This window comes from Acanthochromis polyacanthus, chromosome 7, assembly GCF_021347895.1.
Source record: "Acanthochromis polyacanthus isolate Apoly-LR-REF ecotype Palm Island chromosome 7, KAUST_Apoly_ChrSc, whole genome shotgun sequence".
Lineage (NCBI taxonomy): Eukaryota > Metazoa > Chordata > Actinopteri > Pomacentridae > Acanthochromis > Acanthochromis polyacanthus.
Window position 1 is genome coordinate 22,161,059 of NC_067119.1, and position 26,546 is coordinate 22,187,604.

General features: G+C 40.2%; 3 protein-coding genes across 3 annotated transcripts in view; 2 read left to right on the plus strand and 1 right to left on the minus strand.

Annotated features, from left to right (window-relative positions):
- Window positions 1–20,493, plus strand: part of iqgap2 (IQ motif containing GTPase activating protein 2) — a 34,091-nt gene extending 13,598 nt beyond the window's left edge. Inside the window, 34 exon segments of the mRNA XM_022193089.2 lie at window positions 398–465; window positions 1,124–1,237; window positions 1,332–1,504; window positions 2,859–2,946; window positions 3,217–3,380; window positions 3,911–3,998; window positions 4,189–4,352; window positions 4,474–4,561; window positions 4,564–4,633; window positions 5,047–5,171; window positions 5,344–5,507; window positions 8,991–9,081; window positions 9,419–9,586; window positions 9,726–9,868; window positions 10,003–10,173; window positions 10,524–10,607; window positions 10,808–10,879; window positions 10,958–11,027; window positions 11,461–11,669; window positions 12,181–12,333; window positions 12,437–12,600; window positions 12,718–12,942; window positions 13,278–13,418; window positions 13,966–14,050; window positions 14,188–14,420; window positions 15,051–15,183; window positions 16,254–16,356; window positions 16,447–16,588; window positions 17,463–17,550; window positions 17,693–17,905; window positions 18,019–18,179; window positions 18,350–18,493; window positions 19,395–19,503; window positions 19,908–20,493. Coding sequence (XP_022048781.2) covers window positions 398–465; window positions 1,124–1,237; window positions 1,332–1,504; window positions 2,859–2,946; window positions 3,217–3,380; window positions 3,911–3,998; window positions 4,189–4,352; window positions 4,474–4,561; window positions 4,564–4,633; window positions 5,047–5,171; window positions 5,344–5,507; window positions 8,991–9,081; window positions 9,419–9,586; window positions 9,726–9,868; window positions 10,003–10,173; window positions 10,524–10,607; window positions 10,808–10,879; window positions 10,958–11,027; window positions 11,461–11,669; window positions 12,181–12,333; window positions 12,437–12,600; window positions 12,718–12,942; window positions 13,278–13,418; window positions 13,966–14,050; window positions 14,188–14,420; window positions 15,051–15,183; window positions 16,254–16,356; window positions 16,447–16,588; window positions 17,463–17,550; window positions 17,693–17,905; window positions 18,019–18,179; window positions 18,350–18,493; window positions 19,395–19,503; window positions 19,908–20,021 — 4,522 coding nt within the window. The 3' untranslated portion in view covers window positions 20,022–20,493.
- f2rl2 (coagulation factor II (thrombin) receptor-like 2) lies at window positions 5,509–7,877 on the minus strand. The gene is made up of 2 exons (XM_022193115.2): window positions 7,582–7,877; window positions 5,509–7,227 (listed from the first exon to the last, which is right to left on the minus strand). Exons 1-2 carry the CDS (start codon window positions 7,643–7,645, stop codon window positions 6,161–6,163), a joined length of 1,131 nt encoding a protein of 376 aa, XP_022048807.1. The 5' UTR covers window positions 7,646–7,877; the 3' UTR covers window positions 5,509–6,160.
- A 78-nt stretch (window positions 20,494–20,571) lies between the features above and the next one.
- Window positions 20,572–24,805, plus strand: f2r (coagulation factor II (thrombin) receptor). The gene is made up of 2 exons (XM_022193104.2): window positions 20,572–20,846; window positions 21,298–24,805. Exons 1-2 carry the CDS (start codon window positions 20,777–20,779, stop codon window positions 22,509–22,511), a joined length of 1,284 nt encoding a protein of 427 aa, XP_022048796.1. The 5' UTR covers window positions 20,572–20,776; the 3' UTR covers window positions 22,512–24,805.
- Window positions 24,806–26,546: the final 1,741 nt, after the last annotated feature.

The following is a 26,546-nucleotide window of genomic DNA, read 5'->3' on the forward strand; positions in this document are numbered from 1 at the left end:
ATGCTGAGAGCAAAGGGCAGAACAGCCAAAAGCTACAACAACTCTTCCATTCAGAGCTGTCCTGATGCCAGGCCTGCCTCAAATATCTATAATTCATTACTGCTTATCAGGTACCTGCCAGAAGATGAAAGTTTTATGAACTTTCCAGACACGTGCTTGTTGAATTAATTGCCTGGTGACCTGAGCCTGTTGGCTACTGTCAGATAGTGCTAGTTGTAATCTGAGCCAATGCTACCCCCCTGTGGTGTAGAGGGGTAGATGTCAAAGGCAACCCGGTTTTGAGAGAAAAATAAATAGCTGCATGTTAGTTTTCACTCACTGATGATCGACAGAATGTTTCTCACTTCACAGTGTTTTGCTTTTTTCCCTGAATCTTACCCCCTGTGGTTTATTTCAGCTTGTACTTGTACAAACTGGGAATTGCACCACAGATCCAAGACCTGCTGGGAAAAGTGGCCTTTACAGGTAACAGCCCTAGAAATCAGTTTATCTCCAACCAAAGTATAGCACAAACGTGTATTCAGTTTAGACAATAGAAACAACAGTGAAGGTATTATCAATTGCAATTAAACTGAAGGATAAACATTACCTAATCGAGTTGTCTCAGGTAATGTCTCAGGGCTTACAACTTCATTTTCCATCACTAATGAACAGTTATTTGATTTTTCCTTAGTTTTAAGGAACTTTAATTGCACTTTGGTAAAAAATTTTGTATTCATTTTGTTCAAGTAATAATAGTTTTTTTCTCAATAGCTTGAGCACATTTATGAAACATTTATATTTGTCAAAATACTGAGCAACTACCACCAAATTTTATGGTGAGCCGTACAAACATAGAATTGAACTGCTGTCTGAGCAACCTTCATTTGCCCTTCTAAAGGGCATTAATCACTCTAAACATTTAACTCGTGTTTAAAGTACAGTAAACTTGTATTGTCCCATTCACAGTAGTCTAGCCACATGTTAAATGGTAAAGTATTACGGAAAATAGTCATTTTATCTGATATTTGACTTTCCAACAACAATTAAAAGAAAATAAATCGTATTGTATGTATTACTTTTTAGCCTGTATTATGCCATGCCACCACTGTTGCTCTGTCATCAATATATATTTGTCTTCCAGAGGAAGAGATCAGTAACATGAGGAGTGAACTGGACAAGTATGGCATTCAGATGCCAGCATTCAGTAAAATTGGAGGTATCCTGGCCAATGAGCTCTCAGTGGATGAAGCAGCCTGTGAGTCCTCTCACCTGTTAACTTGAATTCTGGTGATGCTTCTGACAGTTTAATGTTAAAATTATTAAATAAAATGTTTACACTCTTGTATCAGTGCATGCTGCTGTGATTGCCATCAATGAGGCGATTGACAGAGGTCAGGCTTCTGTGACAATGGGAGCCCTGAACAATCCTAATGCTATGCTGAGGAACATCCAGGAGGCTCTGGCCCAAGACTACCAGGACACACTGAGGCAGGCCAAAGCTCGCAAGCAATCCTCGGGGAGGGTGAGAAGCTGAACGAACACTTAAATCTCAGCTTCGGCTGTTGCTTTGCTAATTAACATCTTAGGTTCATCTGAACTAGACGTTGTAAGGTTTTAGTCTGCTGCTGTGCTAAAATACATCTGATTGCTGTGTGGGGAAAAAATAAGAACAGGTTCAGCTTAACTGAAGGAAAACTGCAGGAAAGAGCAATGAACATCAGCATCAACTGACACATTAGAAATAGACATGTTTAAAGGCTTACCAGCAGAGGAATTATGATCATCAATCCATCTGTTACTGATGTCTGCACTGTTTCCACTGCTGTTCACATCCATAGTGGTGTACATCGAATTATTTTAAGTGAATTATCATGTAAATAATTGTTTGGGCTTATTCATGGCTGTGATATGATGACATGTTGCATACAAGTCTTAGTTTTTTCAGCTTGCTGGATCTTGTGTCCCTGTACTGGTGAAAATTGATGCTGATTACGTAATATTGTTCTAAATACAGATACTGCAATATGAGTAATGTACACGCTATGAACGCTCATAAGAACTGTGATGGGAATTGATCTGACGATACATTCATGATCAGTTGTTTGTGACTTATTACCAGCAGCATGACCACATGTATTTGTAGGAACTGGATATGCAGTGGAGCAATAAATAATAATCAAATACCCAGTAACTTTATTTCATGCACAGCTGAATCATTTTTCCAATTTTTAGTGTTGCCTTTATAAATTAAAAAAATTATGAAACTAGTCTAAGCAGGATAAATTTGTCGTTATACTGAACTTAAAGAACATGACTGTTAATGCACCATGTCTGCAGTCAGATTGAAGTTCCTTCAGAACCTTTGAACCTCAGCTGGAGTTTGTGATTTTTATTATCTGTTGACCTGTTACCATCTGCCGACCACCAGCAGATGTTTACTCTTGATGTCTCTGTGTGCCATTTAGAACTTAGTGTGAGCAATTGTCAAACTAAATTTTCGGTGTGCAAAATATGTAAACTCAAGTTGAGCAGGTGTTTTATGACGTGTTCTCCGATACTGACAGCTAAAGTAACTGTGGAGAACTGTCCTCTGTAGTCTGAAAGAGTGCCTGCACTGACTCACTCCGCAGGCCCTGACAGCACATTCCAGCGGCTGCACTGTCAGCTGTATTTACACTAACCCTCCACACCATCCAGCATCACGCCTCCCATTCTCTTTACAAATACTGTACAAACATCCTTTTTCACTTAATCGCTGAGATGTGACGTGTAAAATATGTAGCCTCGTTATTTTTAATGGAAAGAAATATATATGAAATGTAATTGACTATGCTATATCAAATAAACGTATATTTTACTTTCTCTCTTGTTATTAGCGGTCCTCAGTTGCTAGTGAAGAAAGAGATGTTTATGAAGAGCTGCTGACTCAACAGGAAATCCAGAGCTGCATTGACTTTGTAAACGGTAAGGACTTTCTCATATGACCCTTAAAAGCTTTTCCCAAAATATTGTCATGTACAACAAATACTTTTTTTTTTTTTTGCTTGGAAAAAAAATCCTTATTGCTTTAAATGTATCATCAACACAGGACATGTATCAACTCTGGATAAGCAATAAAGACTGTATGATTCAAAATATTCAGTTATATTAAATTTGCCTTGTTTCAGAGCTTAGCCTTGAAAAGTAACTTTGATATCACTGAGAGATGTTTGTCTTTGTTTTCTGTGTCTCCAGTCCAGGCAGCAGTAAGGCAGGTGAACCAAGCCGTGTTGAGTAAGGATGAAGCTGCTCTGTTGGCTGCACTCAGGCTTGATGCGTTGGCCTTGCTGGGTGTTCAGGAGTCAAACTGCTCCTGGTACCTGGAACATTTTACCACCTACTGCCAACATAAATCCAAGGTATACTCAGTCAGAGCTCATTTTTTTAATTGTTAACTCATGGCGTCAGTAGTCGGATCATTTCTGGTTTTCCAATTCCAGCAGTGAGTTAATTGGATTTATCTGCAGTTGTGGGAAAAGAGAGAATTAAACCAAATAGAAAAAGCAACTCGGGAGGATCCTGTGGTTGATAGCTGAAAACTCTGGTGTTGAAATGTATCGAAAAGGAATATTTATTTTAATAACTGTCATTGACCCACTTTCCAAACTGAATGTTTTGCTGATATATTTTAGTCCATCTGATAGATCTGTTTAATTTTTCAAATGTTGCTGAGAGCACAGCATTTTGTCGGACTGTAGCTGTTACTGTTGTGTTGCTTTCACTGCTCACACTTTGAACATATTTTATTTTAAATATAATAAAACCGTATCTTCAGTTGAAATGGACGCTCCTATTCACTTCACTCTCTGCCGCCCTGCATTAAAGCATGCTGAGTAATCATGGGATCTTACTGCTGTCTCTCCTGTGTATTCTAATTTTTGTGCTGCAGGAAGGTGGGAGAGCAGTAATGCTGGACAAAGAAGAGATTCAGCGAGTCGTCAGCTCTTGCAATGACTTTGCTGAGGCAGAGAAACGAAGTAAGCACAGTTTACCAAGGATGTTTGTAAATGCGTCTTACAGATCGGTTATTAAAAGTCACATCTACCACTAATGTTTTTGATCACTCACTTCACAACAAGTGGAGTTTTCATACTGAGGAGTGTCTGCAGAAATTGAGTTGAGGTTTATCTGCAAAACATAACTACCTATAATAATTCTCTTAACCAGAACTTGAAGCGGTTGCAAGGATCAACACAGCCATTCGTCTTGGCAACTCTACGGACACAGTGGAGGAGCTGATGAACCCTGAGGCACAACTGCCGATCGTTTACCAAACTGCTGCCAACCTCTACCAGGCTGAGCTTTTCAGTTTGCAGCTACAAGGGCCGCGGGTGAGACATGTTTCGTACATTCTGGTACTGCTGCTTACAGGTATGAGAAGGGTCAAGGCTAGATAGATATTGGAGTAGAATATCACTTCATGCTTTTGATCCAGTACTTTCTGTTCACTAGTCTGGGCTGGGCCACGAAGAATTGAGCGTAGCTGTGGAGATGCTGTCGGCTGTAGCAGTACTGAACGAGGTGCTGGACACCAAAGACCCCAAGCTGTGATTGAGCAACTAACAGACTCTCCTCTGGGCTTCACTAACATAGACCAAGACAACCTGAACAGGTAAGATGGCCGCAGGACAGATGGATCTGGACTGCTGAGGAGAAAAAGGTTTCAGTGTGTGAAGAACATCTGCTGCTTATGGGAAAACATCTTCTCTTTGGGAAAGCATTTTTCCGACTGACATGTCTTTGAGCAAGACAACACACTTTACCATAAACACTGGTGTTACTGTAACTCTGATGGCAATTCGGATGCTACCAGTCACTATTTTGTTGCTGCTGCAGTGCCGTGAATAAATTACTCTGATGATGGTGTGTTTTTAAAAACATTATTTGATTTAAAACTTAATTTACAGGAATATTTTTTTGCATGTCCTCTGTACTGTAGATCTGTCTCCATTTTAACTTTAGCGTGAGATACCGAGATGTGATTTCATTTGATGTCATGAAAGTTTTTGAAACACTTTTTCTCAGGTATGCCGACATGCTCATCAAAGAACGGGCTGAGGCTCTTGTCAGGGGCCAAGAGTTCCTCACCTGGAATGATGTTCAGAAGTGCATCGACACAGTCAATATTCAAGTCCAGGAAGAGCATGAACGTAAGAAAATGTTACAGAGTTCTTTTTTTGGTTAAGGCATTGCTGCAACTTCTGACTTCTTGATTTACTTTTTCAATCTCTAGGACTTTTAGGCCAACAGTTTGAAAATCGACAGTGTGCAAAAGTGGAATAGCACACAATAACGCACATTAAATCTGTCCTCCACCTCCAGGTATCATAGCTATAGCTGAGATCAATGAAGCACTTAACTCTGGTGATCATCAGCAGACGCTTGCAGCCCTTCTTCTGCCTACAGCCAAGTTGACGGGGGTGAACTCAGCCACAGCCAAACACTACCACGATGTCTTACAATATACCAAACAACTTCTATGCCAGGTATTTTCACAATTGTTGTTTATTTAGAATATGTGTGGAAAACTTGTGCTTGTGCAAAATATGCAAAAAATTGTCAAGGCTGAATGAACCATTTTTTTTAACCACACTGAATAAGGTCATCTCATTGTCATTAGTTTTATTGGTGTTGTACTTTCACTGGACAGGACTTTTTTTTTTTTTTTTTTTTAAATGTTACTTCATATACAGAATCTGAGTAGCTTAATTTTATAGTCTTTTTGGTTTCAAGCCTTTGTGTACATACTTGAAAACCTACAGGAGAAGAGTATACATTTTCAGAAATATTGTTTGTTTCTGCATTTATTCGTCTGACATTCAAAACGCAGGACAGGCTGCAGTTGTTAATGTACTGTGACTCTGTCAGCAGGCAAACCGTTTTTCAATCTGTGAATTTGCTGGATGTACATAATGAGCTTGGATAGAATTGCACAATTTACATGTCCCTTTTCTGATACAGTACACAGACTCATTTGAGTCACAAAGATTGTTTTTGTTTTGGACCAAACATAGATTACTCTGTTAAATTCACAATGTCCATTCCTAAGTTTCACATCTTTATTTCTCATGCCTCCCTGCTGTGTCTCAACAATAGTTGAGCAAGGAAAGGTTTTTTTTGCGTGTACATGCATCCAGTGTCACGTCGTAACTGCCGGTCTCTGAGGGATCCCACGGAGGGAAATGAATTGTAGTTCTGAGGTTGCCGTTTTGGAAATGAGGATACACAGGAAGGGATCCAGACAACTGTGGAAGCAGCAGAGGCACACTGCTACTCTGTAGTATCCATAGAGTCTATCGTCCCCGCTAGTAAACAGGCGGATGTAGTGGGCGATGTGCAGGATGCCGCTGGGCAAGAAACACACCACAAAGATGATAAAGACCAGAGTGCTGACCTTGATAAACGGTCTCCAGTCACAAGCACTTTGTCCAAGGTGGTAAGCCACTGCTGTATGGGCATAGACACAAATCAGTAAGGGCACTATGAAGCCCAGACCAACTAGCATGAGCCTGTATGGCACCAGTGGGGAATGAGATTTTTCTTCTAGTGGAAGTACATCATGACAAGTGGTGATTCCTAGCTGGGTAATCTGGTAGCTCTGCCTCACAAGGAGCTCAGGTATAATGGCAACTCCAAACAGGAACCATACAAGCAAACAAGCCCACAGTGCCAGCGTAGTCTTAGCCAGCCTTCTGTACAAAAATGGTTTCACCACAGCCAGGTAGCGTTTCAGACTGATGCACGCTATAGTCTGAGCTGAGCAGTAAACATTCCCATAGAACAAAGCTGTAATAAGCCGGCAGGAAATTTCTCCAAATATCCAGTGGTTTCCATTCAAATGGTAGTGAACACGCAGTGCAAGAGAAAGCAAGAGCAGCAGGTCAGTCAAGGCCAGGTTCAGGTACAGGATTACTGTGGCCAAGGACTTTGCCCTCAGTCTGAGTCTCAGGAAGGCCAGGATGTAGGCGTTGGAGGGGATTCCCACCAGCATGGCTACGATGTATGATGAAGGTATGACCCAGGTGCTGAGGACTCCTGTGGTGTAGGCTGTCACTGGGTCCTCTGGGTTCACGTACAGGGGAGGGTCTGTGTTGGGATAGAGCAGGGCCGGCAGCTGGTTGGTGTGATTGGGTTTGTGTGTTAACCCCTTGAAGGTTTTTGGTATCACACCAGGTTGAGAATTGGTTTTGCTCTTGGTGGTATTTCCTGTAATGAAAAGAAAAACAATATTTATAGCATTAGCCTGTCATTAATGAAATTATGCTTAACTACAATAAGGCAGAGGTTTAGTTAGTTATACTGTATGTTTTTGGCTAGTCTTTTTTTCATTTCAAGAAAAAAAGTTTCAATCACAAATTTATGCATTGTTAAATAACCTAATCACAGTACACTACGTTAAATTTGTTAGTTTTGAGTTTCCTTTCCAGATGAGGCCTTGTCTAGTTGGTGTGTATCGAAATGACTTAAAGTTTCAAAAATGTCAAAGCATAAATATCTAATTTTGGAGCCTAGCTGAAAAAAATACATGTAGTAATCTTCTATTCATTTTTTTTGACTTACCTTCATGCTGACTGGTCTGTACTGCCATCAGACAAATGAGTAATCCTGGCACAATATCAGCCATGTCCCCTTAAGTCTGGATCCCAAAGTTTTTAAAGATTTCCTGTCTTCACCCGTGTAGCTGTTGCTTCTTTTCAAGAGTTTTCCATCGGTGAAATTTGCTGTTTTGCATCTCTGCAGCGGCAGTAGAACTAATCGTGGTGTGTGCTCAGGCTCAGCTTCCCGCTAGTGTATGCGGCATGCTTTTGTAATCATGTTTCCTGTCGAGGCTCGAAAACTGAATTCCCTTCTGCCTGCGTCAGTAACTCCCCTCTGACTTACTGGGGTGGAAGGAAACCACTAAATGGTTAATCAACAGCTGCGCTTCTGTGTAGTTTGTATGTGCTTGTGCTCTTGGTTATTTTGGTTTTGGTATTAAGAGTAATTTGGCTTTTGTGTTTTCTAAGAGGGTGATTTTAGTGTTTGTCAGGCTGATTATGGAATTAAAGAATCCCTGCTTGAATAGAAAATATGTATTTTTTTTCCTAATTAATTGTATTATAGAAACTGAATAATATTTTTTTTTTCAAGTTGTTGGTGTCCATGAAGTTCATTTCCCAGCCTCCTCCCTTTTTTTTTTTTGGGTCGCATTCCCATTTTGCCTTTGCTTTGTGTGGCTCAAGCACATTTATGTCTGTCTGGTTAATACCATAAACTTTACACTGAATTATATTACACAGGAAACAGACATTTCCTTTCATAATTAACAAACAACTGGTAATGTTTCCATCGCATTACTCTGATTGGTCGACCTCTCTTGGCACTCCTACAATACATGAGGAGTTTGTTAAATACATATGTAAACAAAAATTCTACTTTTAGACTGCTCAGTGTGTTTTTTTAAGTAGTGACTTCCTTCCTGATGGTTTGTGGTCAAGGATATATCCCAGCCTTCTCTAAAATTAGTCTGAGAACAACTACAGCGGTCAAGCTGAATAAACATTCGCTGTGCTTGTTGTGATGTTAGACTCTTAGAGTTACAAGGGTGCTTGATTGAAGTGTGGGTGAGAATGTGTGTAATTCATCTTTTGGCAAGAATTCCTTTCCTGTCGGTCTTACCTCTTGACATATGGGAAATAGTGCTGTCTATTATGTGATATTGCTTTAACGCCACCAGATTATGTGGTGTTACTCTGCTGCTGGTGTGAAGGAAATATATTATACTTACTAATTTGCTACTTCATGTAAAAATCTCCACAATCCTAATTTGACAAATTAGCATAATGTGCTCTAATAAGACTTTCTAGCCTTGCACAGTTTTGTCCCCAGTTACTTTAGAAATGAATATCAAGGTAGTGTTGATATGCATGAATAATGTCTTTTTCTTCTGAAAGTAACAGACCTGACCTTGTGCTTTTATCTGATTACAGAGTTCTGGTGATGAATCTGCAGTGCTGTGGCTGGACCAAATCCAAGAGGCCATACTGACAGCCAACCAGGATGAACAGGAGGCTCTCGCATGTATGCTCTGTTTTGTAATTCACTCACGTACATATCTTAACTATAATCCCAACATTTTTGACTAAGGCCCGCTTACCTATTCTTATATGATGGGCACACAGGCTGCTAGAATAATCACACTCAGGTTAATGTTATATATTTACACGTGATACTTTTTTTTTTTTTTTACATATTAATTCTTTTTAAAACAATGTTTTTGTTGTAAAAAAAATCCCTATGTGTTGTCTTTTTACTTTTTTTTTTTTTTTTTTTTTTTTTTTAAATAACCGCAGCCTCATTGCTTGTCGTGGATTATTCTATACTGTTGTTTGACTCACCATTTTCTTTGCTTTGCTAGTGGCCGGATCGATAGCCGATATTAACAGGATAGTTGCTGAGGGGAACTCCCAGAATACATTGCAGGCTTTGCAGGCTCCCAGTGCCGCATTGAAAGCAGTACTCCCTGAATGTGCTGACACATACCAGACTGAACTGGGGCAGAGGCAAACAAGCGGCGCTGCTAAAGGTAACTGAGCTTACAGGTATCACCAGGAAGGAAGCTGCTGTTTAAGAAATAGATGCGTAAAACTGTCCAAAGTCACCTGATTATCAATGTTGGTCTGACATTCAGTGTGTCTAAAGGAGTACTTTCTGGTTTCCTCCAGGCAGCACTGATAGTTTGTGGGTAAAACACTGCATCAAGGACAGATACGACTACTACTATAACCTGGAGACTGGACAAGGCACCTGGGAGGAACCTGAAGCATTTGAACACAATAATGGCCAGCTCAGTAAAGAGGAGATCCAGGTACTTTTCTATTGTGCAATGTTGCCTTACCATACTTACTAGATTGATTTGATGTTTGGTTTAACAATGGATTCGGTGAGGCGCATCTTAATAATATTCACACTAATACGGAATTGACGTTCCTTTTCCCCCAGAGCGTTGTGAGCTGTGTGACTGCAGAATATAACAGACAACAGTTATGGCTGGCCAATGAGTCCTTCATCACCCAGCTGCAGGCGAGGATCAGAGGTTACCTGGTCAGGAAAAAGCATGCAGAGAGAATGGAGTATCTACGCCAACAGGAACCACATGTCGTCACATTGCAGGTAGTTTATGGCACCACTATGAAGTGTGAGTAATGACTGATCATATCAACCTCGGTGATTACTGATGTGGCTGTATAGGAAGTTAAATAAATCAACAGTTACCAAGAGGAAAAGATAAACATTTACTCCACCTCTTAGCGGACTGACTCTGTATTTTTATGCTGGAATCATTCTTAAAAGGAAATCCAAACTCAGAAAAGACAAAACTTTCCTTCTGAACACGAACAACACCGACGAGTATTGTTATCTGTTCAGGCTTAATAATCTATGTCATGGTGACACTGATAAAACACACATCATGCAGCGTGTACATACATTTTTGATCATATTGCTTTCTGATTTTTTTGCAGGCTTGCTGGAAAGGTTACAAACAGAGGAAAGAGTACAAAGATAGGATGCATTTGCTGCAGAAAAATGCTGATTCTGTTGTCAAGGTGGGGAACTGTTTTTATTAAAATAAAAGTCTATATAATATGTCTCTTGAGTGACTAGGCAACTATAAATGAAACGCTTATTACCAATGTGTGAAAATTACATTAGCGCTGGTTTGCAAAAACTTTATTAATTAATTTCTGTGTGCCTATAATTGATATCATGGCTACAAAGACCTGACATAGAACACTGGTGTTTATAGATCCAGTCTCTGGTGAAAATGTGGAGCGCAAAACGTAAATATGGTCAGAGGCTGCAGTTCTTCAAAGATCATGTAAGTAATATTTTAATCAGTCAACATCACTGTTGTTTTTTCATGCTGCTGAAGACTGTCTGTTATCTGTGTATCTAGGAACGAGAAATTGTGAAAATCCAGGCTTTTCTTAAGGCCAACAAAGCCAGAGATGACTACAGAACCCTCAGTGAGTCCAAAAGATGTTTTACACTTCTGCAGTCAGAGCTGTCCTCTACTGATATAATTTTTTCAACAGAGTGATGTCAAACTACAAATTACCTGGGATTTAAATTATGATCTCATTGAAACTTTTTAGTGTGTCAGATTTTTTTTTACCTCGGCTAATTTAGTTATTGTGCTCAAAATGCTTAAGGTTTTTTTATTTTTCCAAATATTTCACCAAATTTCTCTGTAAATTTGTCAATTCTCTGAAAGCACTTGCTATTCCCAAATTCTAGTCAGTGTTCTGCTGTATGTGTGTTCGTTATGGCTATTTTTATTTGTACTGCCCTGCAAATGATTAAAAAATGATGTTTGATGTCAAAATGATAAAGTAAATACAATTACATTTGTGTATTTAAACCACCGGTGCTTTTATTGACTCTTGTGCCAAATCTTAGCTGGGGCCAACGATCCTCCGCTGTCAGTGGTGCGAAAGTTTGTTCACTTGTTGGAGCAAAGCCCCCTGGATCTGCAGGAGGAACAGGAGGTAACAGGGCTTAGGGAAGAGGTAGTGACCAAGATTCGCTCCAATCAGCAGATGGAGAAAGACTTAAACCTGATGGACATAAAGATTGGACTGTTGGTGAAGAACAGGATCACTCTGCAGGTCAGTATGTCCTAAAATGTGCAATGCAAACCGTATTTCAGTCTTTATACACACGTGGACTGTTAATGTTAGTGGACAATTAAATGACACACCTGAGTTAATCATGTCACTCTGGTCAAATAGTTTTCAATCTTTTATAGAGGTACCATCATTTTTGTCCAGCCCTATTTCATTAGTTTGTTTTTTTAAATAATTATGTTAATCAACAATTCAAAAGTGATGGCTGATTTTGATTATTTAATTTTCAATAAATTTTTATTTATTGTTACTTTTGTGAGTTTCAAGTGATTTCAGTGAGAATTGTGGGTTTTTCCTTCTTTAACTGAGGGGTACCAACAATTTTGTCCACGTGTGTACTATTCATAGTCTGATAAGATCCAGTTATGTGTACTTTATAGGAACATCTGACTAATAACAAGAGTCTAAAAGTTGTGTAATGTTACATTTTTTTATCTAGTTCAGTCAGAGTTCCTAATTCACTGATTGGTTTTCTGTTTGTTTCATTGAAAAGGACGTCGTGTCGCATAACAAGAAAATGAAAACAAAGAAAAATAAGGCGAATAAAGATGACCTAGCAGGAGGAGACAAACTGGGTATTAAAGGCCTGAGTAAAGGCAAAAGAAGGAAACTGGAGGCCTACCAGCATCTCTTTTACCTGCTACAGGTATTGTAGAAATGTCTACTCATTTACCTCTACTCATCTTAAAATGAAGATATTCCAATCTAGTTGTAGACATGCATTACCTTTTTCCTTCTCTCCCTTTTAGACCAATCCAACCTACCTGGCAAAGCTGATTTTCCAGATGCCCCAAAACAAGTCGACCAAGTTTATGGACACTGTGATCTTCACCTTGTACAACTATGCCTCTAATCAAAGAGAGGAATACCTGCTGCTCAAACTCTTCAAGTCGGCTCTAGAAGAAGAAATCAAGTGAGAACTGCAGCTCTGCACAATTTTGTCAATGTACTGCCGTAGTGATGGTTATACTATACTTGTAGTAAATAGGATACTGCTGTTCTTCTGTACCAACTGCTTTGTTTGTGTCAGTTCTAAGGTGGATCAGATCCAGGACATAGTGACTGGCAACCCAACTGTCATCAAGATGGTGGTGAGCTTCAACAGAGGTGCTCGTGGTCACAACACCCTCAGGCAGCTGCTGGCTCCGGTGGTCAAAGACATCATTGAGGACAAGAGCTTAGGCATCAACACAAACCCTGTGGATGTGTACAAAGCCTGGGTCAACCAGCTGGAGACGGCTACAGGAGAGGCCAGGTAGTGGAAAGTACAGTTGAGGAAAACAATCCTGGAACTAAGTTAGTTGTCTTCCATGGGATCTAAACTTTGCCACACGTTAGTTTGATGTCTGTGATATTTTTGTGGTCATTTGCAATTAGTTTTTAGTATTACAACATCTTTAGACGTTAGATTTTTCCTCCCTGCCTTTAGAAAACAAATTAAAATCTCTGAACTGCGCTGAAGCAGACCCACAAAGAGAAATGTTTTAACTGGATTTTCATGTAGCCATAGAAGCCCAGCATCGAAACTTCCCTCAAAAACTGAGAACAATGTTTCTGACACTTGCATAAATATTTACCTCTGCCCCTCAGCAAGCTGCCTTATGAAGTGACTCCAGAGCAGGCCATGTCACATGAGGAAGTACGCAGCAGGCTGGAGGCATCTAGTCTGGTGTTGAGGTCTGCTACAGATAAGGTCTTGAACTCCATTGTGTCCTCACTGGATAATATCCCGTAAGTTAACAGGACCTGTTACATGTCAGTGTCTGCTTATCCACCGCGCCCTCTGGGACAGATTTGCTTGTCAGTGTTTCTGCTGTTTGAGTTGCCATTTTCATGCTGCTCCTTCCATAAAACAGTGTGACCAAAGGAGGTTTAGACATCATATGATCATATGCTTTGGAACTCACTCTGGTTGTTAAAAGTTCAGCTTTCTGTTATGATGGTTACTAGATAATCACTGCATTGGTGCAGGCAGTCATCTGATCAGTTGTTTGCGCTTTGTGTCACATGACTTCTACCAAAGTAACAAAGTTTTTTGACACAGATATCCTTGTTTCATTTCTTTTATTGAAAAGGAAAATAATATTCTCAGAAATCCTTTAAACTGAGCTATACATACCACTAGATGGTGCCGTTTTATTTCATTTTGCTAATAGAATCTCTGTCATTATTGATACATCAAATACATCCCAGAATCCTTGTCATAAGCTTGTTTTATCATTTGCCATATAGCATGTAAATGCATGTTGTTTTGTGTTAATTTTTGTTTTGCATGTAGTTATGGCATGAGATACATAGCAAAAGTTCTGAAGAACACCCTCCATGAAAAGTTTCCAGATGCCTCAGAGGATGAGCTGTTGAAGGTACAATCCCACAATTATAAATGTATAAATGTCTGTTTCCATTCACAGTGTAATATGTAGCATACATACAGTCCTCTTCATGAGAGAAACATACTTTACAAGATGTGTTTATAATGTGCTCTTTGTTTTCCTGTCAGATTGTAGGAAACCTGCTTTACTACCGCTACATGAACCCAGCCATCGTGGCCCCTGACGGTTTTGACATCATTGACATGTCAGCAGGAGGACAGCTTCACCTCGACCAGCGTCGTAACCTAGGATCTGTGGCAAAGATGCTCCAGCATGCTGCTGCCAATAAGCTGTTTGAGGGCGAGAATGCACATATGACACCAATGAACAACTACATCTCTCAGACATATGAGAAGTTTAGGTAAGAAAGAGGAATCTGTATGTTGTGTAACTGGATCAAATGTTCTGCAGAAACTCTGATTTGGACAATCCTGAGCATGGGTGGGACTTGTGTTTCATCCTAATTACATACAGAGTTCATGTTCAAAAACAACACAATAAAGGGAAAATACATGAGATGGCGAGAGGAAAAAGATGTTCCAATAACAAAATTACATCTAAGAAAAAGACATGTTGTTGATTAACATGTTTCGCTTAGAGAGTCAGATTTAGTGGCGTGGTGGAAGTCGAGGTAACTCTGGCCAAATACGAAGCTGTTCTGTGCTGTATCAGCAGCTGGGAGACAAAAATCAACTGAATTACCGACAAAGTCAGGAATGAGAAAGTCTGGACCAGTGTGCGTGCTGCTATCTGCTGCAGTTTGCTAAATTGCTCGTGACTCATGGATACTGGAAATCCACATAAACCTTTGTCCGTTTTCTGGGAACAAGTCAGCATCAGCAATTTACCCCAGTTATAAAAACATCACAGACACAGTAAAGACAATTGGGCATTTTGACCAAGTGGTGCTGTTACTACAAGGTCATTTTTGTTATTTTTTCTGTATTAGTATTCGACAACCAGTAACTACTCATATTGTTTTTTCTTTCAGGTTATTTTTCCAGTCAGCATGTGATGTCCCCGAGCCTGAGGAGAAGTTTAACGTTGATGAATACTCAGACATGGTGACTTTGAGCAAACCTGTCATCTACATCTCCATAGAGGAGATCATCAACACACACTCGGTAAACAAAAGCACAGTGATCGAAACCTCTCTGCAGATGCATGTCAAGAACTCAGGATGTAATTCAGGTCTCCATAAATCAGTTCAGGAACACATGCTGCTTACAACATGGTTACATGTTATGAGCTTACAATGCTGTGAAATAGTCCTTCTGTCACTCCATACCATGCTTGAAATGAGTCTACTATTCTGTTTTCATCTGTCACTTTGTCTCTTTGTCAAATGTGCCAAGTGTTGAAAGTTATTTTTGAAATTATTATTATTTTCCTAATATTATAATTGCAAGTTTATGGTATTTTAGTGTTACTATTGTAAAAGAACAAGTATTACTGTTAAATCAGATACGATTAGGTCTACTGGGAGTTTTTCTTTTTTCCTAGATAGCCAAATTTCAACGTTCCTCTGAGCTTGTCTTTTCTCATCAAGATTATCATTCTCAGCCCAGCATCTCAAACAAATTTGAAAAGACATATAGACACTCAGTGTGTTATTAGGATATATCATCATCTCCAGTCCCTTTTATGTAATCCCCTTTTAGAATTTATCTCTCACACAGTCACTTAACGTACTTTCTTTCTATCATCATCCTGTTTCCTTTCTTTATATTTCCAGACCACATCCATGGAAAGGGGTTAGTGGTGAGGACATCAGTTTGTTAAGGCCAGCTGTGTCCTTTTGTCATATGCTTCACTCTACACAGGGACTAACAATGGAGATGACGTTGGTTTGAGCAGATGTTCCCTCGCCTTTCATTTGCACATTAAGATAATTTGGTTCTTTCCTACTGCCTTAGTCTGTTTAAAAAAGAAAAAGTATTATGAAATGGGGCCATGACTTCACCTGCATATCTGCTGTTATGTGACAGTTGTAACTGTGTTTTGAGCCACAGATCTTACTTAAATATATTAAGGTTTAGATGGATTTGCCAAGCACGAATCAGTGTGACATAAGAGGACCGCTGACATATAAATCCATTCTGTTGTTTCTCTCTGACTTTACCTGTCTAGCATCGCAATATGTTCGGTGACAACTTGCAGTGAATCTTTAAGCTTTTGTGTGAAACTTTTCCAGCTGCTTTTGGAACATCTGGAGGCCATCTCTCCAGACCGCAACGACTTGCTGCATGAGCTGCTGCAGGACCTGGGAGACGTTCCTGACATAGAAGCATTGCTTGGTAACATCATGCAAACTTTAATTTGTCTTGATCACAGCAAGTTTGCAGCACTGTAGTAGTCATTTTAGATGCTGTGCTGCTTTATTTCAGGTGAAGGAGCTGTGGACCCAAATGACCCAAACAGAGAGAGCGCTCTGAGCCAGCTGGCCAAGACGGAGATCTCCCTCACCCTGACCAGCAAGTTTGAGCTGCTGGAGGGGGATGACAGAGACTTGAAGACACTCGTTACAAAGTAGGTTCATTGTTGGAGAATGAGACAAAAATGTCATGTGCAGCCTGCTGATAACCTTTTTAAGATATTTTAATTTTATGACTGCATTCCTTCAGTATGAGAACTTAGAAATAATTAAGATTCTGGTGTTGGGTCCTGCAGTAGCCATCTCAGTCTAGAGTTTCCTATGAGTCCTGTGATGTACTGCACGTAACCCTGCTTAACACGGTGTGTTTCTTCATGACTGTCATTCAGTTGCATATCTTTGTTGTCTTTCCTGTGCTTCTATCACATCCTGTCAAAAAGGAAAAGGTTTTGTGGTCAGGGTTATCTTGCCCATAAACATGTATCCGTCTGGATCATTTTCTCAAGAGGCTCTGTTGGAGTGTTGTCCTCATCCTTCTTTTCTGACATATCAAACTCTGAAATGCTCCCTCCAGCAAAAAAATCTAAGTTTGCCTTGTTAACTTGTACCTGTGGTGTTTTAAATATGGTAGAAGACATATCATCAGCTTAATGAAAAGTCAACACTGTGGCTGAGTATTTCCACCTTGAAACTTGAGGTTAATTGATCAGGGAGAGGGAGTTTAAGTACTTAAGTTTAAGTACATTTTGAGGTATGAACAAAGAAATGTCTCCCTAATAATTAAGGTTGTGATCTGACATAATGTGAGCATGTGTTCTTGGTATATTGGTTATTTACTATCAGTTCTGCTGAGAAACAGATTTATACTTTGTGGTAACAGATGTTTTTACATGTCAGGATAATTTTCACACCATGTTTTCTCTGCTATTAGATCACATCATGTTTTTTGCTTTGATGTTACAGCTGAAATAAAACAAAAAGAGGTTTCAAACTCACAGGTGATTGTTTTCTGTGTGTTTGGTGCAACAGGACAAAGAAGCTAATTGTAGATGTGGTTCGGATTCAAGCTGGTGAGACTTTGCCTGAAATTCTTGAGACTCCGGCTACTGCACCACAGGTGATGATTTGCTATTCTTGTTTTTTCTTACCTATATGCCCAACAGCTACAGGAATGTATGCAGCTAATTTTGTTCATGCTAGTTCTTTGCCACATAATGTGATCACTAATTTCTCAATTTCCTATGACTTAATTCCTGAAGGAGTCAGAGCATACTAAGATTATAGCCCGCAGGGCAGTCCAGGATGCTCAGACACCAGAGGGTCTGAAGAGCAGCCCAGCATTACTGGAGGACAGCCAGCTGCCTCTTGAGCAGAAGAAAAGGAAAATCCTGAGAAACCTCCGTAACCTGGAGCAGGCCGGCCTCGTCACTACAAGCAACAAATACCAAGACCTCATCAACGACATCGCAAAGGTTCCTAGCCAGCTCCTTATTCACAATCTGGAGATGCATATCTTTAGTGTTAACCTCTTCAGTCTGTTCAACCCCTAAATCTGTAAAGAGCAACTAAACCCTGTAATTGACAGGACATTCGCTACCAAAGGCGCTACAGACAGAGGAGGAAGGCCGAGCTTGTGAAGCTCCAGCAGACTTTGACAGCGCTCAACTCGAAAACTACCTTCTACCAGGACCAGATGAACTACTACGATACCTACATCAAGACATGTCTGGATAACCTCAACAGGAAGTGAGTTGTACCTTTATTTGATTAGCCTTGTTAGGATAAAGAGTTTTGCAAAGTAATTTTTTATTCTTTGAATTCAGTGTTCTTGCTTCTTGCAATTTGTGTGATAGTTTGATGGCTGTGGGAAGATTTCTTATGATTTTACAAAACGTATGACTGTTTTTTGTGTCCAGGAATTCACGCAGATCTATAAAACTGGACAACAAAGGAGACGATAAGGGCAGTAAGAAGTGGAAGCCCCAGTCCCTGAAGTACACTGCAGCGAGGCTGCATGAGAAAGGAGTCATTCTGGAGATAGAAGGCCTTCAGACAAACCAGTAAGTTGAATTTATCATCACTTCTATTAAAAGTGTATGTCAAGACATGATTATTAGCTTGAATATTAACGGGCAGTAGCCTAAAGTGTTTCCAGTAGAGAAATAGGATTAACATTAATCATTTCTCTAACCAGTGTAAATATTAGGGTAAGACCCTGAAATATTATTTATACCGACTCAGCATGACCTGGAACAAATTTATTTTGTTTTACTGTGACATGCAGGTAATTATAGTTTAGATCATTAAATCTGTCCCTAAACCAACATCCTTGTTGCGTTAATCTGTCGTTTCTCAATGTGGGCTTTCTTTGCTGTCTCAGGCTTTGAGTTTATGTATTTATTTGATATCCAGAACCATGTTCTATAAAATATTTGGGCAGAATTTTGAGAATTTCACATTTTCAGACCTGGGAGGTGTTTTTTTTATTTTTTTGGTATTTACACCCTCACCTACGATATAGTTTTAAATGTCCAATAAATTCAAACATTTAACTTCCACCAACATGAAATTTGGCCACATGCAAAACTGTTTTCAGCAGATCCATATGACTGAGTGGCTCTAGTAGAGGCCAGTACTTTATTATTGGATTTGTAGGATCGATAGTTACCATAAGGTCATATCATTCTTTAGATTATTAATTTAATTTTTCTACTGGCACTTCCTTTGATATAAAAAAAATGGAAGCCTTGACATCTGTTTTTATGTTTACATGGAAAGAAAACCATTCTAAGTATTGCTCAAAATATAAAATATGAATCCCCAATTTGTCAACACAAGTGAAGACGTGTTTTGGAGTTTCTTTAAAGTGCTGTTGAAATTCCAAAGATCAGCTATAATTTCAGACATACCATCCTACTCTCCTGTGTGTCCCTCACTTTTATTGTCTTTCTAATCTCTCAGGTTCAAAAATGTCATGTTTGACATTTCACCCACTGAGGAAGTTGGAGATTTTGAGGTGAAGGCCAAGTTTATGGGCGTTGAGATGGAAAAAGTCCAGCTTCATTTCCAGGTAAACATTGCACAAGTGCGTCACAATTTCACGAAATAAAGCAGCTCAGTAGTCAGCACTAAACCTTGGTGACAGATGGTTAAATTTCCTGTTCCCCTCATTGGACTACTGGCAGGATTTATCAGGGGGAAAAAGGCTGATTCAGACAACAGTAATAGACCTGTGCAGTAATAAACACACTATAGACGAGTTCTGGAGTACACTGTGTATGGATATGTTGTCTATAGAGAATAGACCAGGCTGTAAAGTGAAGAGCACATTAATACAGAGAATACTTGCCAGAAACCTTATTAATACAGTATTTTTATTTTAATTAACAGTCACAAATGTTTAAACCTGCTGTGCATTGTGTCTGTAGAAATAGCATCAAGTTAACAAGTTGGTCTGTTGTATTTTGTGTGCAGGACCTCCTCCAGCTGCAGTACGAAGGCGTGGCCGTCATGAAAATGTTCGACAAAGCCAAAGTGAACGTCAATTTACTCATCTTCCTCCTGAACAAGAAATTCTATGGGAAATAAATCTGTATACAACAAGAAGGAGGACACAGGTTGTGCCTTCTGATAGTACTGAGTTTGTTGGACAAAACTAATTGCATGGTGCAAGACGGTGTTTTTGTTTCACCTACTTATAATTTGATGGATTACACCAAAATTAAATGGTATTGTCAACTTCATGTATCTGTTCTGTATTTGTCCCACATGGTGATTGTAAATGTAATGTATTTTTAAGAATTTAATTGTAATTGTATTCATGTTTTGTATGTAAAAGATAGAGATCCACTGTTCTTGTGACCGTGTATGTGGGAAAACTGGCCTTCGTGGCTTCATGAAATACTATAGTTTACCAGTGCCTTTTTAATTAAAGCGTTTAAAGAAACCTGTTTTAATAATAAAACATTTGAACATTTTAGAAGCTGAAACTGACATTTTAATTGAAGCTGACGTCTGTTGCTTGAAAAATGTGCATAATAAACTACACATGTCCAAAAGACTTTTTTCTTTTCCACAATGGTTTCACATATTTCCATCAACACTTGCTTTCTCAGTGGATCAGCAAACCTTCCCCCTCTTTGAGGAAAAAGGTATTTTGGCCTCTAGTCCATTTTATTACTCTGTGAAGGGGAGGAGATGCGCTGTGAAGAGGAGGTGGAGTATCCTCACTAGCCTGCAATAACTTGTTTGAGTCTGACGAGGAAAAGAAACACTTCAGTAACTCTTCTGGCAAACATAATCCCATCTCGTTGTACAATATTTGGAGGATCTACAGTGACGCCATGATTCCCCTGTTAACGGGCTTCTTTCTATTGTTTTCTCTCCAAAGCTCTGCACTCCCTTTGCAAAATGGTGAGTAACTTTCTTCAACTGTGTAAAAGCTAATTTTGTATGACAGTTAAGATTATTGGGTCATATTATGTGTAGTTTTGCACTCAGCTGGAGTTGAAAAATGCAAGATTAAAGTTTAATATCACCCCGATTAAAAGTTATATTTGTTTAAAGTTAGTTTCTTGGATTGCTACTGATGCATGAATTAGCAGTAACCCAGTCAGTATGACTAAAATGAGCTGAGCACATTTGAATTTCATTTTTTTTTTTTTTACATCACTTTATTTTACTTTTCTGTATCCGGTCTTCTGGTACCGGTCACTTAAAGTTAGGACTTGTGTATAGTCTAAATAAACTGGTAGAAACCAGCTCTGTAATAGCCATTCTTTATCCAGAGACAACCACAGATAGTTGAAAACGTGATTAAATTAACTCCTGTTGTTTTCTCTCTTTCCTTTTGTCTCCTTTAAAGGCTCCCTTCCCCTCGCTCGGACTTTTTCTGGTCACTTTGTGATAGTCACTGATGAGCCTGGAGAATATATTGATCTGTCTGCGTTGGACCTTTTGAGGGATGATGGAGGTTCTGGTTTCAGTTCTGAGCAGGAGTCTGTAAAAAGACGCCATTATCACGCCCAGAAGCAGGTTTTGGTCTCTGAAGAAACCAAAGCATTTCTCCGGGGTCGCCTGTCAACGAGCTTCATCCCGACTGTTTACATCCTCGTGTTCATCATCAGCGTGCCCCTCAACCTTGTTGCCATGGTGATGTTTGTGCGTCACATCCGTCCCAGGAAGCCAGCGGTGATCTACATGCTGAACTTGGCCTGTGCAGACCTGCTGCTCGGCCTGCTGCTTCCCTTCAAGATTGCCTACCATTACCATGGCAACAACTGGATCTACGGCTCCTTCATGTGCAGAGTTGTGACTGCGGCCTTCTACTGCAACATGTACTGCTCTGTCCTCCTCATCATGTGCATCAGCGTCGACCGCTTCCTGGCTGTGGTTTACCCCGTGAACTCCCTGACGTGGCGAAGCCCGCAGACGGCCTCAGCTGTGTGTGCTGCTGTGTGGATGTTATCTCTGGGAGGAGTCTCCCCTCTGCTGGTCTCAGGACAGACTGTCTACTTGTCAGACCTCAGCATCACCACCTGCCATGATGTGCAAGATGTGGAGAAACTGCAAGCTTACTACCTCTACTTCTTCCCCATCTACTCCTCTGTCTTCTTCTTCATCCCGCTAATGTTCACTGTAGTCTGTTATGTGCAAATCGTTCAGGCTCTGACAGCGGCCAATGTGGAGAACCTCTCCAGGAAGACTCGGGCCGTGGTGATGGCTGTGGTGGCGCTGCTGGTCTTTGTGGTCTGCTTCACCCCCACCAACATCATCCTGATGGTTCACTATGTTCAGCTGGCCCACAGGTCCGGCGACAGCTCCTACCAGGCCTACCTGCTCTCCATGTGCATCGGCAGCCTCAGCTGTTGCCTGGATCCAGTCCTCTATTACTACGGCTCCTCTCAGTGCCAGAAGCAGGTGGCAGCACTGCTCTGGTGGAGGCAGCTGGAAGGATCAGAGAGCAGCTCAGAAACACACAGTACAAGATCCAGTGGGTGGACAGAGAGCAGCAGGTCATGCAAGTTGGAAGGCGTTCAGGCTGGTCTGGGGAGCCAGTACAGCAGACTGGAGGATTAAATCAACACACACGAGGAGCCTGATGCTGAGAAACTTTTCAAACTTGCACACAAATCCACAGTATGATACAATCAAGTTGAACAAAAAGAAATCCCCAGCAGGGGCGGATCCACATTAATTTTAGTGGGGGGGCACAGGGGGCTACAATAAATATTTTTTTGGGGGGGGCACCGAAAAGTTACAAGAAAAAATGAAAGCTGCTACCAACCTCTCGCTTTTAAAAAGCATTGTTCATGTTTGTTTTGTTGTTGTTTTTTGGCTCTTTAACCCAGTAGGAAAGCTGTATATGACCTTTTCATTTTGGACTGTTAACATTCAAATTATGATGGACTTGTTTCCTTGTTTATGTGAATTACAGCGTCAGCAGCTGCAGCATCTGCCTGTTATGTAAAACTGGTAAGCTCAACGACAGTATTCTGAGGGCAATTAAGTGACAAATGTTGTGCAAGAACAGCACTATATACAACCCTGTCAATTTCCACTTCTTAGAATGTTTACTGACAAATAAGAAATAATATTATGTACTTTTGGTAACTAGTTCTCAGCAGTAAACCATAAACAGCATAGGATTCTGTATACTAATCAGTCTAAATCAAAATGAGTACTACCCAATACACAGTGAACAACAACAATCTGTACCCTTGATCTGTGGTAAAAAATCTGAAACGTTCTGTGCAGTAATGTAAATTTAAAAATACAATAAATTACAGCAAGCAGCACTGTACACATTTAATAGTAAACCTGAGAACAATAAAAAACTAACAATACTCCATATTCTTAAATCAAATACAATAAAATACAATAAGCAACACACTATACATTTAAAAATAAACCTGAGAACAATAATAAATAGTAGCAATATTCTTAAGTCATTTAATAGTGCACAGCTCAGCAAACATAGTGTTCTGCATAGAAATCACAAAAAGCTGCTCTCAATAATGTTTCACAGTGAGCAGATGTTCTTGTGTTGTAGGTCCATGGTTGGGGGGGGGGATCTGGCACTCTTTTTGCATTCTTCACATGGGATAGAAATAAAGCAACATTGTTCTTGCACGTCCATTAAAGGCCTGTAGGTGTAAAGCAGGAAGCCCTCTACAATGAGGATGTGAGTCTCCTCCTCCTCATGGTTGGACTTCAGGACGATCTCTGTGTCCAGGGTGTTATTAATGCCATGAGACTTCTCAAACTTCACCGGGTTCTCCAGCCACGTGTAGATCCTACTCATGTCCAGAGCAGTGATGACATCATACTGCTTAAAGCCATCTTCACCAACTTCAATCTGATCTTCAGGCTTGAAGAGTCATCCTGATGGACCACACAACAGTTGGGCAGGTTCTTGATCAGGCGGTTGGTGGGGCTGGTTTTCCCTCCATTGGTTACACCGACGATGCCGATGATGTACTTCATGTTCTCGGATTGGTCAAAGCTCAGAAAAAGGGTCAAAAACGTTGACAAAAACCGGGTCGGGAGCGATCGGACGTGGAAGAAAGCTGAAAAAGAGAAAGCTGCAGCAGGAAACGTCAACTACTCGAGTCCTCCATGACACTTGAGTTTAGTGAGTAAGGTAAGAGCGGAAAGGGAGCTGCCACTCTGACGTGGTTCTTCCACCCAGAGAGGACCTCTTTCTGCTGTCGCTGCTACACAAACTGCCCTAGTTGAGGTTTTAGGTGGAATATTCCTTTAAACCAGCCCCTCAGGTCTCTTTGAGGATTTTGGACGGAATACTCGGTCAAACCAACATTTTAGGTGCATGTCCAGAAATTTTTGGTGAATGTTCCTTGAAGGTGGATGTGTGAGGACCTTGTAGGTGGAATACTTCCTGAAACCAACCTTTTAGGTCAACATTCAAAGATTTATGGTGGAATATTGCTTTAAACCAACTTAAATTTCATGTTTTGATCATTATCAAGTGAGAAACCTCAATCCAGACTCCTCATAATGACGTTTGAGATTTATGCTGCTGTTATTTGTTTAGTCCAGACTAAATGACAGAAATCCACAATTGTAATTTTATTTCAGGACTCGGTTATTAAATGTCAAAACAATTCATGTGACTCTAAAAACTCAACAGCTTTACAAACTCTAAGACTAAACTCTCCACAAGGATCCAAAATAAGTTGGACTTCTACATGAGAGCTTTAATTATTCTTCATCTACTTCCTGAAAAGTTTGGTCAATACAAAAGACAAAAACTAATATTCTCAGCTGAATTAAAGACAGACTTTGTGATTTTTCTGCTCACATGTTGTGTTGTTGTAAACTCGCTCTTTCAAATAAATAGCCTCCTAACCCCCTGGAAACCAGCGTTTGTCCTGTTTTTGGGTTGTAATGTTTTTTGAGCAACACACCATACTATGACGTTTTTACAGTAATGGTTCTACTATGGAACCAGTTTGACATGTTGTGAAAACTCAGAGATTTCAGGTATCAGAAGGTGGTTTACTACCATAGTTTTCAACTTTCTTTATTAACTCCTTGGCTGCCAGCTGTTTTCAGAGCAAAGAGCCCCATACTGCCAGAGTTTTTAAGAATTTTGACAGATTTTTCAAGATCTACAGAATATCAAGTTCTAAGACTACATAAACACTGAAACTATCGAAAGAAAGGGTAGATTCTCTCATCAGGAAAAAAGTTTGTTTCTAGCATTTTCGGTTCTAGTTATCGGTAGCAGAACATAGGGTCGTTTCAGCAAAAACACCTGTTTTTGACCAAAAAACAAAGATATCGAGCTTTTTGTGCAAAGAGGCACATCAATCAGAGCAGTCACTTTGATGCCAATATTTTTTGGTTTAGTGACATCCCACACAACTGAACAGTTGTTTACTTATATGAAACAACAAAAACAACTCAGAAAAAGCATTTTGAGGTCGACTTTTTAACCTTTTGTTAGCTAAATCATTTATTTACAAACAAACAACACAAGTCAACATTTTGGTTCACAACAATACATCTTACAAAATATAAGCAATCTATTTTAGGTGTGTGTGTGTGTGTGTGTGTGCTCGCTCCCCCCCGCCCACTCGGCTTCATCAGATGAGGTGGGCGGTGGTGGCGAAACCGAGCCATGACCCTCACCGCTAGCGCGGCTTTGATCGCCAGCGGCTGTTGGCAACGGCGCTTTTTGCTGTCGCCCTAGCAACTCCGTCCTTTGATGGCCACTATCTTTGTCATTCTTTTGGCCCACCGCAACACTCTCACATTGCCACGACACATACTTTCTTTTAATGTTAGCTGCCTGAGCTGTTCCGATCGACCATGCTTTGCCATCGTCTCTCTTAATCCAACGACTTCTTAATACACTGCCGCCACTTCCCAATCCTGTTGGATGCTGCCACCAAGATGATCTGTTTGTTTTTGCACTAAATTCTATCATTGCAAGCCTGATTTTCACCGACAAGCTCTGCCAGACTATCCTGCAGCCCCCCCAGTCAAAAAACATAATTGACGTCTATCAGCCCGATCTCACGAGGATTCGTGAAACTGTTACGTAAATTTTTGTTTCGGTTTCGTGCGCACCAACACGATTTCGTCATGTTTTTCGTGCCGCTCACCACGAAATGCGCACCAATGTATTTTAAACGGCGGACTTTTCGTGCCACCCAGAACGTATTTCAAACGAATGTGTGTATTATATTTTTAATGTAAAACCATGGCGAATCCAACGCTATATTTTGCATGACATCGTCCCTAACCATAACCCTAACCATAACCCTAACCATAACCTAACCATAACCTAACCATAACCCGGTGGTACACTTACCAATTTGCATAGGAATTTAAAGAATGTCCGGCGGCCGGCAGCCGCAAACGCGATCACACAAGCAGTATACGCCGATGGACAGCTTAGATCGTCATGAATCCGCTGGTATAAACCACTTTCAGCTGTGATTACCACAGCGGGTTTCGTTGTGAGCAACACGAAAAACATTTCGTGGTGAGCGGCACGAAAAACATGACGAAATCGTGTTGGTGCGCACGAAAAAGAAACAAAAAATTTACGTAACAGTTTCACGAATCCCCGTGAGACCGTGTTGC

What these genes read in the sequence shown, in the direction of transcription:
- f2rl2 (XM_022193115.2), bottom strand. Translation starts at nt 7,645, where the DNA reads ATGGCTGATATTGTGCCAGGATTACTCATTTGTCTGATGGCAGTACAG. An exon ending in ACAGACCAGTCAGCATGAAG is followed by an intron (nt 7,228 to 7,581) that starts GTAAGTCAAAAA and finishes TTTTCATTACAG; the next exon opens with GAAATACCACCAAGAGCAAA.
- f2r (XM_022193104.2), top strand. Translation starts at nt 20,777, where the DNA reads ATGATTCCCCTGTTAACGGGCTTCTTTCTATTGTTTTCTCTCCAAAGC. An exon ending in TGCACTCCCTTTGCAAAATG is followed by an intron (nt 20,847 to 21,297) that starts GTGAGTAACTTT and finishes TCTCCTTTAAAG; the next exon opens with GCTCCCTTCCCCTCGCTCGG.